Source organism: Dermacentor albipictus, chromosome 8, assembly GCF_038994185.2.
Source record: "Dermacentor albipictus isolate Rhodes 1998 colony chromosome 8, USDA_Dalb.pri_finalv2, whole genome shotgun sequence".
Classification (NCBI taxonomy): Eukaryota; Metazoa; Arthropoda; class Arachnida; order Ixodida; family Ixodidae; genus Dermacentor; species Dermacentor albipictus.
Genome location: NC_091828.1, coordinates 102,364,101 through 102,383,569, shown reverse-complemented (window position 1 = coordinate 102,383,569; position 19,469 = coordinate 102,364,101). Strand labels below are relative to the sequence as shown.

The 19,469-nt window shown below is 44.2% G+C and overlaps 1 protein-coding gene across 4 annotated transcripts in view; it reads right to left on the bottom strand.

Moving 5' to 3' along the window:
- ema (C-type lectin domain containing ema) overlaps positions 1–19,043 on the bottom strand; it is a 67,740-nt gene extending 48,697 nt beyond the window's left edge. For 3 of the 4 annotated variants that reach the window (XM_065446307.2, XM_065446308.2, XM_065446309.2), the window contains exons 1-7: positions 18,752–19,043; positions 12,446–12,574; positions 8,173–8,306; positions 6,883–6,950; positions 6,635–6,715; positions 5,077–5,182; positions 2,723–2,785 (exon numbers count right to left, since the gene is read on the bottom strand). In XM_065446307.2, the coding sequence (XP_065302379.1) occupies positions 2,723–2,785; positions 5,077–5,182; positions 6,635–6,715; positions 6,883–6,950; positions 8,173–8,306; positions 12,446–12,574; positions 18,752–18,825 (655 nt within the window). In that variant the 5' untranslated portion in view covers positions 18,826–19,043. The remainder of the gene's footprint in view (positions 1–2,722; positions 2,786–5,076; positions 5,183–6,634; positions 6,716–6,882; positions 6,951–8,172; positions 8,307–12,445; positions 12,575–18,751) is intronic. The other variant, XM_065446310.2, reaches the window with a different exon arrangement.
- Between the last annotated feature and the right edge of the window lie 426 nt (positions 19,044–19,469).

Here is a 19,469-nt window from a genome sequence, read left to right as displayed (position 1 = left end):
GCCAGCATTTCCTGGTAAACATTACGGTTACATAAGCTGTATTTGCCGGGAAGCGCGAGAAGCAGTTAGAAATCTTCAAATGCTATCGCATTCTACTTTTAAAGATGAAGCTTAAGCGTCCTTCAATTTTTTTTTCTTTTCTTGTGGTGGGATTGGGCAGTGTATTGGGAGATCTATGGCCGCATCCGTATAATTGGGAGGATGGGCAGGAATTCGGGAGCCTCTCGCATAAGCCGGGAGAGTTGATATGCAACAGATAACATACCCGTATTAAGAGTTCCCAGCAATGTTAAACGTATCAATTTTGTCCAGTCCGGGTAGTCCCAATTGTGACGCACTCCAAAGTGTCGATAACAACTCTGTAATGCAATTTCACAACCCTGCACGAAGCATCAATTTCGCACCAAATGATGCAGTTCACAGTACTGTCATAATTAAGAGCAGTGCCACCAAAACACTGTCACCAGTGGGCGAGTGCACCCCAGTGTCGGGATTTCAGATGCAGTGCAGAACCTTCAATATTTAAACACCAGGAACATTGAAAGTGCATATAGAGTCACGGGTGTGATCACAATCGTGCACATGCCAACCCTGTACTTTGGTTACACAATCAGCATTGCTAAGGTCACATTACAATGCAATTCACCAAGAAACTTAGCAGAAGTGACGGGTGGGCTAGCTGGTTGACATTCATCTTTGACAGGAAGGCATCGCAGAGAAACAGCAGACGAATTATTCACGAGACAGGTGCTCCTTGGGTGAAAGTACTTCCTGTCAAGAAATCCCCTCATCACTATATCATATGACCTGTGCTAGCATACGCACATTAATAAACATCATACCACCTGTTGATAAGACCCTGTGTTTCCTGGAGCTGTCAGGTCACACAGAACATGAATATTCCTTGCTTACAAATTGCTTGTTTAACTGAAATTGGAATATACGTCTGCTATCTGGAACTTACATCAGGCGTATCTCGTCGATGCGCTCTGATCTGTCCAGAATCACGCTACTAGGTTCGTTCATTACCAATATTCACATGACGCACTGTTTCATCATTCATGTCTGCATTGAGATGGAATCTGCCTTTCCATTTTTGAAACCTCCTTTGTCAAAGCAATTAAGCTGTCACTCCTGCATTCCCCTTACTTGTGACTGTATCATTACACAGTGTTTCATGCCACAACATTGTCTTATTAATTTATGGTCTCCGTGATGCAACAAAACACAACACGTCAACGGTGCACATTTGTGGGTACACAAAGACAACTGTGCCGTGATTACTTGATTCGGGGATGCTTGCTTCAAGCAGATTTCGAAACCCTGTACGTAGCCGTGTAAACCTATCTGGAAACTAGATGATCTTCTTTTTTTCCACAGGCACACAAACTGCATTACAACTCCCACAGTACAGGAATTGCCACACTTACCAGAACTTAAGCAGCCCACCTTTTCTCAAAACCTCAAGCCTTCAGCCTAAATGCAAGTGCCTAAGATCTATGACTGAAGAGTATTGAAATATCCACGTTTGGTCCAGAACCCTTTACTTGTGCATGGCTAGTATATGGTGTATAGTATAGTATATATGGCATACAGTATATGGTGTGCGCTGAGAATTACGGGGCGCTTATACGTAATTCCTCATATATACACTATTACGGACATACGGGAATAAATCAATTTCACCAAGCATACTGTAAACCCTAGGACATGTATGCATAAATGAAATTGTATTAAGACAACACAAATGTCTGTGCTTCATTTTGAGGGTCTTCAAGTTTCGCAACTGTGCCTCAATGCCATGGAAAACATTTCTGAACCTACTATAAAAAGCAATGTTGGGTGACGCATATGGATAGAAAGCAATGACAGCAATTGCTTTTCCCTCTATGTCATAAAAGTCATGCCCGAAACATTTACTTCATTTTGCTTCTGATATCAACACAGAACTTAGTTAAAAGCAACCCTGGTACAATCTTTATACAGACTGGCAGAAAAAGAAAATGAGCTATACAATGGCATGAGCATATGAAAACTGACACTGTTTATGATCTTCAAAGTCTTTCTATATAATTAAAACAAATGTCGATTAGGTAACTAATGTCCCTCAAGTGCATTCATTCCAAATAAACAGCTATATTTTACATACAATATGACCACCCCAAGTTTAACTTGAAATGGTTATTAGTAACTTCCACACTTATATTTATGAGTGGTTAGAAAAATGCATTTAGCGAATTGCTTTCATAATACTGTAACGTTGCTTAGAAGGCAACGAAATGTAGACAACAAAACATGCAAACAGCTTCATTCAGACATTTCCCATTTAAGGGAGACAAACAAAAAGCCAAATACACAAACAAAAGTGCCCAGTTTCTGACAAAACATCAAGGCAATGAGCCTATTGGAGTCATGCGACAAAATTGTGCCCTCACAATTCCAGTGATGAAACGCACAACAAAAGATGCAACAGCAATGTGTAATACACATACACTGCGAGCAGCGGCCCCTGGCAGCAAAAAAGTGAAGCCTCAACAGCCTGCAAGCTCCCCACGTTATCTGCCAAAACCATGAAGACACAAAATGAACTGGCAGGGGTCATGCAGTATGTGCGTGTGTATGTGTGTGGTCATCATTTCAACAAGTGGTGAGGGGGGCACCCAACAGAAGGTACAACAGCAATTTGCGTCTGCTTTGCACGAGCAGTCGATTTTATGCTTACCACGTCCGTTTTTTCTCTTATGTTTGGACTGCAGCATGCCTTCGGGCCTGCTGGCATTAGCTTCTGCAATGGGATGGATTCCAAAAAAAGGAGGTTGCCCTGAGCTGCCTGTAGACTAAGAGTGTGGCTAAACAAACGTATTGAGTCGTGTTTGACGGTTGAATAGCAGACAACAGACACAAAGAGTGTCTAGAGCCGAGACAATATAACTATTCTACCCCAACGCAACCCATTTTCGCGTTTTGTCTACGGTCTGTGCACCATACTGCCCACGTTAACACTGGGGTTGGCAAGTTGTGAATGGTGGATGATATGAAAGCAAAAGAATCGACTAAAAGGAATCCATACAATACGTGGGCTCAGGACACCCTCCTGTCTGTCGTCTGCAGTTCAGCTGTAAAACTTGGCTCTAACTGTGAACTAACTAGTTTGAGTACTATCTACACAAATGCAAGAACGTTAAGAAAATCGGACGGTCAGGCTACGCGGCACAAATTGACAGTCGGCGGAAAGCAGCGTGACACTAGAGGAAGTATAGCATGAACAGAGAGGACCGCAAGCGTTAACTCACACCACTGTGCAGTTCAGGAAGATCTACACAAATCTGAGCAGCTAGACAATCACAGCCAATGAAAAGCTGCCAACCCTGGCAAACTTCTTTTGTCTCATTGCTGCTTTATGTCTGCGTTGTGAATCATGATGCAAGTACAGTAAAGGCTGCACTACTTCTGTGCTTACTCTTTACCTTCTATATAGGATGCGAGAGACAAGAAGTTCCAAAGCAAGGACAGAGAGTGTGCTCAGTTGCACCAAATGCAGCAAAGAACTCACCGCAAAAAAAGTTCACTGAAAACTATGCATAACAAAACACCCACACCGGCAAATGAAGTACCAATGCCACAAGCACAACAAAAGCAAACCGAAAAAACAAAAACAAAAACAATTAAGACAAACAAAACGAACAAAACAAGACAAAATTAAACTACAAGCAAGGTGCCCACACATTATGAAGGTGAGACAACTTTTGTTCCGTAAGAACGACCATTGGATGGATAGAAGACTTCCCTCTTCAAGATGTGAAATGCATTGTTTGTTGATTGTCCCGACTGCGAAGGGTGGTTATGCAAACAAAGCAGGGCTAACAGCCACTGCTTACGATTTATTTATTTATTTATTTATTTATTTATTTATTTATTGACAGGGCATAGCATCCCAAAGCAACACAAAGGCCATAACAGATACTAACTACTGGTTTTGTTTGGTTGTTTTGCTGGCTATGTGGCTTTGGTTTTTCCTTGCACACATCTTCAACACTGTTGCTAAAGCGATATTCGGATGGGGGAGAAATCCCCGAGGGATGTGGGAGGAACACCGTAATGTGGTACGGGGCCATCCACGACGCCGTTTCTGGTAAGCCTCCCTCTCCCCCTACGAGCATCAAGGTTGCATGCTGCTGCCGATGCACGTCCGAGCAGATGCACGCACAAAGACTGGACTCCCTCTCCCTGGGGGATGCAGGAGCCTTTGTGGCTCTCGAGCGAACGTCCTCCCTGTCCCTGCGGGGGTCTCGGAGGAGCCATGCCACCCAACGAAGGCACGGCGTAATGGTCGCATGCTGAGCTTCGCATTGGAGCGAGAGATGGATTTCTCGCTCATGTGAATGCCGTCTAAGGGTCTGAATCCTTGTCGCAAGCTCTTTCTAAATTTTTTAAGAGCTTCATTTTCAATTTCTTCAGCTGCAAGTTGACACTTGTTTCGCATTGTTCGTTCTGTTCATTTCGCATGTGCGCTTGCGCCCCACTAATTTCCAGTAACCATGCATCAATGTTGCAAAGCTACAACAGCATGCATTCCCTCATTTCACTTCAAGTAGCAGTCAATGTTAACTTCACCAGTCCATCTACTGTTTGTCTTTATCCCTAGAAGGTGCATCAATCTAGAGTAAATTATGTTATGCCTTAAAGATCCTGATCACTGCCTCCCATACAAAGACTTCATAGGCTCAAAACAAGCAAGGAAGGGTTCGATTTCCTTAACTTTTGCAGCTCGTTTGCTTGCTGTCATACGTGTGTTTAAGCACAAGACGCAACTGTGCGACAACCGAAACTGCCAGTCGAGGTCAGTCTAGGGACCTTAACAAAAGTCAGGCTCACAAGGTCATTGAATAAGCCTGTGTTTTTATAACATTAGGACAAATCGCCCAAATTCACAGCCAGCCTCTAAGGAGGTGGCACTGCTTCTATTTAATACACGTACAAGCAAACTAGCTTTCCCAAAAGCAGCCTGCAACAAATGAACTACTCAATGTGGAGGCAACAGCATCTGTGCGGTGCGAGAGCGTACCCCTGCCTCACCTTTGAAGACGTTCAGGGTGAGCGTACGGACCGCAATGCGCACCATACTCTCGTTGTGGTTGAAGAACTTGATGGCCTCGGTATACAAAGGGAAGTCGTTGGTGTGCTGCAAGAGGGTATACAGGGTGTTGCAGTGACGGTCGCCGCCAATCAATGATTGCAGGGGGTTTGAGGCAAGTTGCTAACTGGCCAACGACACCAAATGTGCGATAAATGTCACTACAATACGGTGGAACCTCTTCAAACGCAGCTGGCACGAAAGTTCTTTCGTTATGTCCAATATTTCTTACAAGCATAGTACATTCAAATTTTGTCTTGTAATCTTGTAAGCTGCGTACGACATGCTCCAGCTTCCTCAGTCATCTCATGATGCTGCTATATTGGGACATGCAATGAGTAGGAGCCCAGCAGACGACCGAACAAGTGAAGCAAGCACCACAATGTCGCAATTTTCTGCTCCCATATGAACACTTCCTGCTTTGCTGAAATATTCAGTAGTCGATTCAATATTTAACAGTAGTTGTTTCCAAATATTCATATTCCATTTGGAAATTTATCTATTCGTTAGTAGGATACCTATTATAGTATATTATTTAGGAAGCACCGAGACTTCCCAGTATTATACAGCGAAGCTGTTAAGGAAGTGCCACAGCCATTTTCGTGTGATGGCGCGTGATGGCTAGGTCAGTATGATATGTCGATCACAGAACAGCCAGAGTTCTACATTTTCGCTTTGAAGCATAGTTATCAATGATTATAAAATAAAATTTCCCTTGCATATAGCTCAATCAAGTAGGAAACTTATCTGCGTGGGTCTTTTTAGCCAGTAATCCTTTTCTTTCTTTGTTTCAATGTTGCATTTTACTGGCTTTACCTCGGAGGCCGGTCTAGTGTTTGTATGGCTGCGGTGGTAAAGGCTGCCACCTTCACGAAGCAACGCAGCTTTGCTGCTGTGTTAAAGTGCGGTCGTGGCTGGCTGTTAGTGACGGCTCCGATGCAGGTTGCACAGTGAAAACTGACAGCGTGGCAAGAGACTATCACTAAGAACAGTCGGCCATGACTGCAATTGAATGCAGCAGCAATGCGGCCAGCAGACACCTAGCAGTAGTTACGGAGGTTGCAACAAACCACACGTACAGCTTTGCTATCTCATAGTCAGTTGTCACATTGGCATACATCGGTGAAGGATATTTTTCTAGGCCTTCAAGGACAGGGCCTTTATTTTATTTTTTTTAAATTAAATTTATTTATAGATACTGCAGCCTCAATCAGGCTATTGCAGGAGTGGGATGAACAACAAACATACAAACATTTATAAACGAGCTTGCGTGAATTGTTTCAGTGGTAGTTGCCTCCGAGATTTACTACTAAAGACGTGAAAAACCGAAATGATATGCCAGTAAATATGCTTAGCCGAAAATTACATTCAAGCTAACTGTTCAAAAAGCTATTGAACAAGTTTAAGGGTCTTCAAGGGCTTTGAAAACAAAAAATTCTGTGTTTCAAGGTCTTTTGAAAGTGTTTGAAAGCGTTTTGAAAGCACTGCGTTTCCTCTCACCTCATTGTAGAAAAAGTGGATGGTGTGGTTGTTGAGCTTGAGAGAGAGGGTCTTCAGGAATGATATGTAGTAAGCCATCACCTGGGATTAAAGAAAAAAAGAAACAGATAATGGGGGCGGTATAAACTCATTCAGAGCTCGGTTGTAAAACACTTTTACAGTCATGCGAGAGGAGAAAAAAAAAAAAAAAAAACTTGAGCGATGCAACTTTCTGTTGGCAAACTGCAAGACAAAAATTTGGAGCTCACCTCTTCATCAGAAAAGTCAAACTTATGCACGATGATAGAGTTGACGTGGTTGTTGGACAAGAGGTAATCTGAAATAATAATAATAAAAGAAAGAAATGTAAATGTTCTTCCTCTCAGGTCATTAATCTTATGCACTCAGTTCACTTGATATAAGGGAAAGCGATGGGCATCAGGCAATTATGGCATGAAGAAAACAAAATTTTTAGCAGCCAAACCTAAACTATAATTTCCACATTACTTCCAAGTACAGTTGCAAAAAAAAAAGAAAGAGGAACACAGCTGCCAATTATAGTAACTCACTGCACCTGCAAAAGCACTACAAATAAGTTTTGTAAATTATTAACGGTATCACTGTCACCTTCTTATTTCTTAATTATTTCATCACATACTGCAGACCCTTCACAGGTCTAACCAAGGTAAAGAAAGAAACAAAACATTGTCAGCATTGCAAACAGGTTACAGAATGCAAAGTATTTATCAGAAATAACAGAAGCTATTTTTGTAAGCATGACACAACATTCATGGAATTTAAGAACGAGCCCAAATTCGTAAAGTTGACACAAAATTCGTGATGGCTGGCAGGTATGAGTATGCACCGGCACTGGGAATAATGCGGTGCGGCTTATGGGCCGAGCTTTTACTCTATGCTTAGGGTTCATTCCCCACCAACGACTTGCAGAAGTCGCACGAACAAGTCGGTCACCAAGCGACTGGTCACAAACGGTCACTTTGATTGAAAATCGAATCTTATTTGGGTCAGTCGCTCGCTACTCGATATTTCAGGCCTGCAACTGCAGCTGGAAACCTACTGAACCAATCAGCGGCACAGGAGCAGGGTGTCTGTATGCGCAGACGCTCATTTTACAGGGCAATGCCAATGCCTGCAGACGCAAGTGGCGTCAATCCCTATACTTTTTGATGCGGCGACGGCCAGGTCGCGCGTGCCGGTGTTAACCTCGCTCACTGCGAGCTACTCCTCGATCACCAGTAGAGGTCAGTCCTTTTACACTGGTTTTACACCAGTGTAAATCTGGTTTACACTGGATTTGCACCAGTGTATTCCCTTTGTGAATACACCGGTGTAAATGCATCTTCAGGTAGTCACTGAACGCCTTTCAAGTGGCGCCTTTCAAGTAGGTGCTCACTCGGGGCTCGCAACAGTCCAGAGGGCATTGCGGTGAGGAGCTCCCCACCGAAAATGCCCATGCTATCGAAATCTCGCATCACGAGCCACACAGTGCTTCACGAAACTTGTTCGGAGAAACAGCGAGTGACAGGCTGAGGGCTCACATAACGACGTCTCGTTGCGGATGTTCTCGAAGAGGATGTTGAGCGTCTGCAGCAGCTGGACGCACACGTAGCGGCCGCACTTCTGCTTCATGATCTTCAGGAAGAAGGACAGCATGTTCTTCTCCAGAAAGAAACTGCGCAGGAGAGAGAAAAATAAATATTGTGGTGTGGAATGCGATAGCGTTACAATGCCATGGTGCATCATGACACAACTCTTAAGTTTTTATATACCATGCCTATTGAGAGTGACATTTAGGGCAAGTCGGTTGCTTCGTAGGCGACATTGCAGAGTTAATCTCCGATGACTATCAGCTAGACTTCTATACTTCCCTGTTACAGTACACTAGGACACATTTGACAAAAGTCTATACACCTACTAAGTGTGTGTCTACTGGGACTAGATCTTCGATAGTTAGGGCAACTCTGGCACTTCGTAGATAATCTGCAGCCCATGAAAGCAAGCAGTGGATGCTGTGTGCTAAATTATGATACACATCTTCCAGATTTCAAATTCTGTACACCTTCTCACAACATGTGATCAATCGGGCCTCTGGTACTTGTGGTGGGTATCAAGCTGCTTTCTAAGGATGTCACCTAAGCTTGGCAATAACAGTAGACAAACCAATTTCTAAAGCAATGAGGGATGTAAATGAGACTCGCCGAAACGGCGGCAGACACATCAACACGGCAGAGGAAAAAGAATTCATTCAGTTTCATACAAGCTGCTAGTTCAACACCCCCGACTGCCAAGAGGAAAAAAAGCAGCATCGTAGAACTGTTCCTCCTTTTTGGCATTTTGTTTTTTTTCTCGCAGCTTTCGTGTTCGTTCCAGCTGTGCCGTCATCGCAACCAGATCACACATGTTGCACAGAAGCCCTGCTGCACACAGGTGTACAGGTGTGCAAAAGGAATAAAATAAAATAAAATAAAATAAAATAATAAAATAAAAATAAAACGGGCTTAACATTTACACTGAGCCCAGTCATGCAGACTAATCGAGCCATGAGGGATTTACAACTTGAAATTATTTTTAAAAAAATGTGTTTGAATCCTCGAAATAGATGATCCTTTCTCAAAGTTGAGCCAATTGAGCTCGCATAGCAGTACGTGTAGCGAAAGACTAAGATGTTCACATAGAAAAGATAAAAAAAAAGCAAATGCTACTCTCAACTAGTTTATTCGTGACCTGAAGTCAAGGACATGTACACGTATAAGCACATGCACATAGGTTGTGTATGCATCATGGTGAAGCAAGTGGAATGAAAAAAAAAAAAAGTTAGACCAAGCCACTGGAAAGTGGAAGGGATGTTATTGTTAGTACAGCCACTGCCTTTTCCTATATGAAAAACTTCTCACATTTTTTATATTGAACTCCCCCGGGAAAGAGTATACGGACCAGGAATTTTGCAATAAAAGTCAATTTTCTTCACCTATGAATGCAACTTGAAATCGAAAACTGCAGTCCAAATTTTGCATTGCGAACTTTCCAGTGCAGTGGCGTGCATACTCCAGTTTGTGCATCTGACTTACGGATAAATTCACTTTCTTTTTGGCAAACGTTGCATGTTTAGCCGTAAGGCCGTTTAGCATAGCCGCACCAGTCCACCACCCAGACATTCTGGCACTTGTTCCGACATGACCGAATCGATAATAGCTTTAACATCTTTTATGTAGTGCAGAAAATTTGTGTGCTGACAAAATTGACTGTGCAGTGATTCCACATCCATGATTTATTTTTAAGTGCCCTTCCCACCCCTTCCCACAGACCCTGAGGGGTCTGTGACCCTGAAGGGTGTTCAAATACTGAAACTTACTAACTAAATTGATTTCGAATGTCCGAGAAAAGCTACTTTTGGATATCAAACTAAATATCAAATATTTTTTTCATTTATAATCCATGTGAACCAAGGTTGAAAATGGCTTACATACACGGACACATGAATGCGATGCCATTCGCAACTGTACATACAGTCAAGTACGCCATTCGTAAACTTCTTTCAGTTGTCTGGTGCACAATGCAAGTGAAAGTAATGAAGCAAAGGACAGCACATCACCACACACATGTACAGTGCCGTGTTCGTTGAAAAGGAGTGAAGTGTATTACTACAGCGATGCCTGTCGGCTTAAAGAAATGCCACTGGGATGAGCTTGGCCAGATAAGAAATTGCTTTGCCTAAATCGTGGCAACATGTTGATAGGCCGCGTAAAGCAAGGCGTTCTTATCGAACAACTAAAAGTTCTTGCACAGGAGTTGGTTGCTTTATGCAATCACTAATGGAACTGGTGCCTTTATGTAGCGCGCAGCTGTAACTGGCCTGCAGTGGAGTCATTTGGAGCGCACCACACTTGGCATCGTTCCTCCTCCCCGGAGACCTCAATAAGCGTTGTTATCCCTTATGATCAAACCAAAACAAGTAGTTGACCACTTCTAATGGTGAACTCTCTAATCAAATACAAATGAAATAGCAAGGACCATTTGATTCGTAGTAGAAATATTAAATATTTGCACACCCACAGCTACCCTAGATCTGCCCTTGGTCTTTTTCTGGCTGGGCTGACGTATCCAACAGCTTTCACTGTAATGCACGAAGCTTGCGCGTTAGAGTGCGAGTTCATGCAACTCAAAGATGTCCCGCAGTACCGTCCAGGAAGATAAAAGGTTGCCCTTCTGCCTACCACTATTAATTATCACAAAGAGCTGAGATAAGCTCCTACCCTCAAAAGTCAACATTTTCCGAGTCGTACAGATAACTGGAGACTTCTGTGAATGAGGCAATACCTACTGCACTTTGCCCTGCGAGGTTGCTAGGCACAAATGAAGACAACGCATCAGCAAAGATTAAAGAGATGCTATAAAGGCAAACGAAGTTGAAGCTGGAGTGATAGATAAATGCTCGTAAATGCCTAAAGCATTGTTTTTAACGAGCCTAGAGATCTGCCTAACCAAGAAATTGACGAAAACATCTATGAAGAAAATTAAAAGGAGAAAATAAAAGTAAAAACTGAATTTGATAGATAAGTGCTCCAGATTGCCCCAAACATCAATTTTAATGAACGCAGAGATTGCCAAACTGAGAAATTGACATAAATATGGGATAGGATTGATGCAACCACTCTGTAAATAAGGAACTTACTTCGAATGATATGTTGCCCCCTCTTTATGCCTTGCAAATATAGTCAATCGCCAATAATAGAGAGAAACACAGAGCATGTGAACACAAAAGGGAATGTAATATGGCCGATTGCTTTGCATTTTTCCCATCGTGTCGATGAAAAATCTGCACGTTGCTGCCAGTGATGTTTACAGGTGTGTGGCGCCCTTTTCGTTTCACCCTCCACTGGTTCCCAGCAGGCCTAGCTAAGCATGACCTCTGAAATCCCTACTACAGTGCAGGGAGAGGAGCAACTTCAGTTGCAATTTCTCTCGCCAACTTCGTCATCTCTTGGTGCAGTCCAAATGCGAAGAGGTGCTCAGGAGCGCAATCACAGCCCTACCTAAACTCAATGCTAGACTCTAGCTAGGTGGCGCTGAATGACTCTGGCGGGTCATCGAATGCAGCCATCGACCTCTCCGAGGGTCACCGTCATAAAATGAACAACACTGCCACTGACAGACCCAAGGTCATCAAATGAGCGAACCTCAACAGGGTCGCACGGTGGAATGACCATATTTGGGGTATTTCAATTTCAGTGCACATTGCAGCGAGCTAACAATCAACAGAGAGTGAGCATTGCACACGGAAGTTATGGTCAGTTACCCTTCCCATCCCTGCCATTTTCACGTTTCTTTGCCACTGAACGCATAGACAATACTATGCAGAAAAGTTGTGGTGCCTACTGACATACCAGACACAGCAAATGGTAAATGTAAAAGATGTAAAAGCATTCTCAGGATTATGTCAAGGTTAATGGAGACTAGGTTATGTCAAGGTTAATGGAGAGTATGCAAATGCCCTCTTAAGCCATTGCTGCCACACTGTCTAGAACAGAACTCCACATGTTGCCAAGGTTATTAGCAGGCCCACACCCATCGCCAACGTTCCTAGCGCCTGCAAAGTTGTTGGGTGGTCGTCACTTTTGAAAGCATTGTTCTCTACATTTTGTGGGACAGTGCTGGAATTGAAGGAATCGAAAGGTGCAGACGTTTCTGGAACGAGAAGTGATTTGGATTTTAACGGGAATGGTAATGACAGCCCCTTTTTCCACAATGCTAGTTTGGATACAGTCCACCTGTATATGCTGGAAGCAAGCGTGTACTCAGAACTGCACTCACTCAAACACGGTGCTGTCATTCTGGTCGCCCCAGATGAGGATCTCGGCGATCGAGCGGAGCGTCTCCACCAGGATGCCCTTGTTTTGCTCGGTGACCGTCTGGTTCTTCGACAGCAGGTGGTACAAGTACCTGTGGCAGCAAAAGACGACAGATGCGTGACTGACAGGTACATTATGTCATAGAGGATGTTGGTCAATCTGAGCTAAATGCAAAGAACACTTTTATAACCTTCATGGCCTCTTGTTCAACTTGTGTTCAATACTTGCATGGAAACCTGTTAGGCAGCCCCAAAACATACCATCAGACTGTCTTTGTCCTTTAGACTCTCTTCCTGCTCAAATTATTTCAAGCACTGATTGAGTGGTTTGAGTGATTGATTGGTTGGGTAACACTACAAGGCTACACATAGGCTTGCGAAAAGACGCTGAAGGGGACAGTTCCAGACTGATTTAAACCAACTAGAATTTTTTTTTTAACATTGACCAATATTTCAGTACAAAGGTGTTTTTGCATTTCGACCTAGCAGGAAAGCAACGGCTACAGCTGGGAATCGAACCTATGGCATAGTAATTGGCAGGAGAACACATGATCCACTGAGCCAGAACAGAAGTTGTAGTGAGCACCCTTAAAAGAGTTGTAATCATTGGGAGAAGGGTGTAGGTTCAGGCATTGAAGTACTCCCTGAAAATTATTTGTTAGTTGCGCTTCACGAGAAAACCCCTGTATGAAATAGAAGCATTTTACAGGCTGAGAACCCACACATCCTGGCAATGTCAGCAATAGTGCGACGAGTGAACATGTTGTGGCATGCATAGCCCAGAGTAATATGGAAGGTAATGTCGAAATTGTCTTTGAGAAGCCTAAACACATATGATCAATGAGACTAAATGTCCACCACGAGAGCATTTGCTGCATAGTAGCATGTCAGATTCAAATCCACAAATCACAAGTAATTATTACTTGAATCCACGGTTCAACGGAAACCGATCTGGTTGGGAAAATTCATTGCAAGAAATATCGAGTGCCGACCAATTGTCGTAAAAGGAAAAAATGACGTTTCAGCTCCACTAAGGGAGCCTGTTCCCCTTGCTGAACAAGGCTCTTGTAATGGGGCCGAAACATCTCTTTTTTGCTTTTGGAATGATTGGTTGGTGCTCGAAATTTCCCGCCATAATTATTGCTTAAAAATGATGTGCTGTACATCTTGCATTCGTTGCGACTGTCTGCGCAATGTTAGCCAGGTCAGGATTAATTACTCTGAGTATTCTTCTATTACATCCTTTGTTTTTCAATATTTTATGCTTGAGAATGCACTGTTTGTCCCCCATGCAAGTGAAATTATCAATGATCGTTTTCAGACGGGCCACAAGAGAAAACATGGAAACCCAAGATCAGTATTTAAAGAAATATGTGGCATAGGACTGATATGCTGGAAAGTTGAAGCAGAAGTTGCAAGCCACTCTTAATGGCAGGGGATAATTTCGGTGCCGCAGTCTGCAGAACATTGACCTTTCAGTGCAGGAACGAGCGAGGCTGAGAAGAGAGTCTTACAAGAAGTGAAGAAATGTATGACCTTTAACCGCACCCCAGATGTTGATTTGCATAAAGGCTATTGAACTACTGTCATTTGAGAGAATATCATGAGAGTTTCCATCTGAAGGTACTGCAGGCAAATTTGGCACTACAGTTATTCAACGCCCACGGTGATGGAATGATGGGCAGTGCATGAATATTTTTTTCTAGAAGATGGCATGGATTCATCAGGAAAGCAGACTGCAGCTTTTTATATTGTTCTTCGTAGTCAAGCTGTATCTTGTTATTCGCACATTTTCTTTAAGAGCAGTGTGGTGTTTTGCACTGGCAAATACTCAATTGTGATAGGTGATTCTGACTAAAAATAAGTCATGGCACTTCTCAGTATGCCTGAAGCTAGATCTGGATGCCTGCTGGAGCAGTAACGCACACATTTACAATATTTGACTTAATTTTATTTGGAATGTTCTGGAACGTGTAATGATTACACGGTGACTGAGAGTAACCACTGGCACATGGCAAATCCAAGGTGCTGACTCACGAGTACACTGACCCTAGACTTGGTCAAGACTTGACTCACAGGCACCAAACAGGCGCGAGCATTTGTGAGTGACAAAGGGTGCAAGACGAACGCAAGTATGAACAGGGAGTACTAACGAAAGTCAGCGATGGCAAGTAAGTGAATGCTAATGTTAACGCGAATGACTGTCAGAGGGGTGCAAGTATACGAGAGTGTGTATGCAAGTAAGCGTTGCCAACTGGGAGTGTCGACGCGAGCGTGAGAGTGGGTGCCACTGATTGTGAATGGAAGCAGCTATGAATGCGAGCGAGCGTGGGTGAACGCAAGTAGGAGCGTGGGCGAGTGCTGACGAGTGCAAGTGCGCGTGAGTGAGAGTGTACGCGGCCTCGAAAACCAGGGTGAGCGAGCAATTAGCTACTCATTCTGCAAACCTGTGGGTGGAAATGGGAAACCAAATCAAATAAAAATTGCAGAGTTCTAACATTCAAAGGCAACGTGCATGGATGCCAATGTGCAAGATAGGTAGGAGCGCCCGAATAATTTCAACTACCCGGGGCCCTTTAACGAGCACTTGAATATAATACACAAGCAGTTTTGCATGCCAACTCAATCGAAATCACTAGGGCCGGGAGTTGAACCCGCGACCTTGCTTCCAGCAGCATACTGACACAGCTACTTAGCCACAATGGTGGTTATCAAGAAACGGGAGGGTGATTCGAAGCAAAATGGCAGCAAAGTTTACACAACTCCATGTACTACACTCCATACCCATGAGCGCATGCAGACACTATAGTGCCAGGTATGTATATATGTTTCGTATGTTTAGTGTGAAACTATGGATGAAGGTACGCATCTGCGAGCCCGAAACTGCGAACACTTCTGGCGATGGGCCGTAACTGGAAGTAACTGCCAGAAGTTAACACACAGACAGATGCCCTATTAGCCACTGTGGCCGCAAAGTCAGAGCCTCTGAGGTGGTGTTATTGGTACTACGAGAGCAACTTTTCCACTGCTTGCTCATGGAGTGTATTCATAAAACAATTAGATAAGAGCCAAAACTTCGGTTGCAATTTTCCATTTGTTCAATAAGTTGGTGTCGTTTGCTAAGAAGGTAAGCCTGCATAACAAATGAGTGCAAAAAAATATGGCGATGACAAATCAGTCCCCAACTGTAGTATTTCTATTCTGCCAGAATAAGGTGTGTCTTAACCTAAGGGCAACTGGAAAATTGTAATATAAACAGTGTCGATCAAAACCATAAATGATGGCAGGTATGTTCTATGATCTCAGCGAACCAAAACACACCCTTGTATCCTAGTACAGGTTGAATTGAATTATGGGGTTTTACGCGCCAAAACCACTTTCTGATTATGAGGCACGCCATAGTGGAGGCGGAAATTTTGACCACCTGGGGTTCTTTAACGTGCACCTAAATCTATGTACACGGGTGTTTTTGCATTTCGCCCCCATCGAAATGCGGCCGCCATGGCCGGGATTCGATCCCGCGACCTCGTGCTCAGTAGTCTAGTACAGGTTGAGAGATGCATTACATTTACGCACAACCAAGGCAGGGCATAATGGTCCTGTGAAGATGGAATGGAGATTTGAAAACAGATCAACAATGGTCAAACATGGGAAGGGCTCAGCCTGCAACCAACAAACCCGACGACGACAAATTTCCTTGTCGAAACATTGGCTCCAGTCTGAAGAGCTTCTCGCATCTGTCCCTAGCTTTTCAGCATTCACAATCCAGGCACCACTAGTCATGCACGAAAAAGACAATGCCCCTTGAGTTTTACAACAAAGCGACGAAGCCACTTCAGCCTAACAACACTTCGCAAACTGGAGTGTGGTCTTGTTGCAAAGCGGAACCACACTCTGTTGTTATGACAAGCACGTTGGCCGACCCCTGTTGTGTTTTCAGAGATAAAAAGCACTCTGTCCTCCATGGAATGTGGCAGCGTTGACAATGAGCCACATTAGCACACAATCCCCACCAGCCCGCGCTGTTGCGTAAACAATGAGCTACACGCATGATAAGCCTCCCCCTCTGGTCATGGGGTCCTAAATGTCATTGTCAGTTTACAACATGAGTGTGAGACGAGCCTGCTTTAGCCCCAGTTGCTTTGGCATTCAAATTTTTTTACTCATGTATACGTAAAGCATGTTTGATTATCGATCACTGGGCTGCTATAATCTACAATAGACAATATCAAAAATGCTTTTTTTTCAGTTGTATTACGGTTAAACACACTTGTATTACACTGTTATAACAGTGACCACATAAAGCTGGCCATATAGCGTCAACAGGCTTTATATACATTAGCGAAAATTAAGCCCCACCATTTCCCTTGCTCTTGGTACACCCGACAATTCTCGCAATAAAATAATGCAAAGGAACACTTAACATTTTAACACAATGTATTAGCTTGTAACTTTCACTGTTCCAGAGGAAGTCCATGATCTGCCACTTTTGTTGCTTTACGTGAAGCTTGACGTCTTTCTCTTTTAGACATCCAAGTGCTCCACACAGCTTAGCGACAGGTCCTTCACAAAAACGAAGCTCCATAGCGACTGAATAATCTCTACAGGTTCCTGCAAAGATGCAACCTGTGCAGGCTGCCCTACTATGTTCCTTCAGAGTTATCACTGAGGCTCGCCCTTTCAATGACATCCCAAGGAGCTTATCTCAAAGCTGGCCCACAGCAGCCACATGCAATCTTATAACCAATAATTTAGCCTGGAAACATTCCAGTAAGCGGGCTGTCAGTGTCATGGCTTTTCATTCTCACATATGAAATATTTTTGTAAGCAGTATTCTTTCAAGCGGGTTGGACAGTATACTAATTCCAGCAGCCTTTCTGAAATTCCCAACGTCAACAGGACTGCATTGGATGCTCAGTGCCTGATGTACTTGATGTTTTCAATTTGTGTGTGCGCCTGTACCTACAACATCTTGAAGCGAAAGGCCTCCAGGGAGTTAAACACCACAAGCAGCTAGTCGTATCTATGTAGAAGGGAGTGAGGTCAGGTCACAAAGTGAGTACCCTGTTATGAGAACCCTGTGATGTCGCTGAATCACGTAATTTCGCGTACATGGGCAGGACACCCGCGACGCTAGACATCGGCAAGCTAAAGCTCTACCAAATCCAGTAAGGCCCAACTGCCGGCAGAACAAGCCACCGCTGAAGTAGTGAAAACGCGTAACTGCGATTGACAGTTATCAGTGCGTACACACTCAAGGCACAGCTTGCTTTATTTCGTACACTCCTCTGCGTGCGCTAAAACCCCGCAAATTACGGTCTCAGCAAACCGGCGACGGGGAAAGTGTGCACATAACTTCCTACAACGAGTAGTTCTCAGCTATGTTGAGAGCTGAGAGCACACGGTGGTGGACGCAGAAATTTGGCATTTTCGCGAAACACAAACGAAACGACTGCCAGCCGGTTATCGCGCGCCAATCGCCATCGGAACGGGGCTTTTAAGTTGATAGCCGCGATGCATCCCCACACAATGGCTCTGTTATCCCACTCAGAGTCGCGCGGATGTCAAAGGTTGATTTCCTCATCGAGCGAGTGCGTCGGCATGGGTGAAATGCACAAGACGGCCGCAGCTGACGCGTACTGGAACGATGGCCCGGCGCCTCCGAGCCCGCGGTTGCAAGACGCACTTTCCTGCAACTACGGCGCGCTTGCAACACGCTACAATTACACTCGCTGACTGCGCAATTCGTGTCGTGCTCACAATGTTTCTTTTAAACAGCGAGGCATCCTAAACGTGAAGGTGTTCGCGCGAGAAATACACGTTTGCAGACTACTGAGGCCGTCGATCGCGTTTACGTCTGCGCGTTTACGCCTGACGCTCACGGGCAACACCCACCAAGTTCGACCTCAAACGAAGCAAACGCCGCGTAGGAAGTCGGAACTTTCGGTTCGCGTGTGGAACGGGCGACAGCGGTCAATCGGCCAATTTAAGGTGCTGTCCCTGCGCAAGAACTGCCACAGGATTCCGCCACTATTAGAGCGTAGACGACACGGGTGCTTGACAAGGAAAATGAAAAGCAGGGCTTACAACCCCGCGTTTACTGCAAATAGAGGGAAAAGGAAAAACGGGTGCGCTCCCTCGAAAACGCCGTGACAGTTGTGGCATCGGGACGGCCCCTGCTCGATTACAGACGACGCACTTGTCAAGAATGGCAGTCGAGGCAAACACGACAAGTTATCGAGGTGTCTGCCTCGCGACAAGAAACTCACTTGAGGTGCTCGAGGGAGTGCGGGTTCTTCGGTTTCCAGAGTCCGCCGGAGAACCAACCTTTGTTGCGGAACATGGTGGTCGCGTTGTTTTTTTCTTTCGTTTCACCGAGTCCACGCCGACTTCACCATAACACTCGAAGGCTTCGCTCCGTAGTCGCGACACCGCGGTCCCTTGCTTGATTGAACGCAGTATCAGCGGGCAAACGCCATGCTCTCAGGGGTGGCCATTTCATCGTAATAAATGAAGCAGCTACGAAAGCGGCACGGCGGCCATGTCGGATTAACGGGATACCTGCGATTGGTCAACGAAAATGGGTAAGAAATAAACAAAAGAAAAGTCCCGGTAGAGGTCGCTACTTTACTGCACCAGCTGGAAACGCATTTAGCCGAGAAATACCCATGAAAATAACATTATTGAAAAAATTACTACTAAGTTTATGTAGTCGGTCAGTGACACTTACTGCTGCTTATTCTAGGCTATATCAAAAGAAAAAGAAAACAACTATTGCTATGTCGTTGTTATGGACGCTGTACATACAGGGTCCTGCATATTTCGCTTAGCGTCGTCGGAAAAATATCTTGCGCGTACTGCTGCACTGTTCTTGCTGAAGTTTTGCAGAAAGATCGCATTTTGGAGTCCACGTCGTTCAGTGTAACATTTGCCACAGTTGTTTGTCTGTTTTTTTTTTAACAAGTGCATATTTGCTTTCGCCTGTGA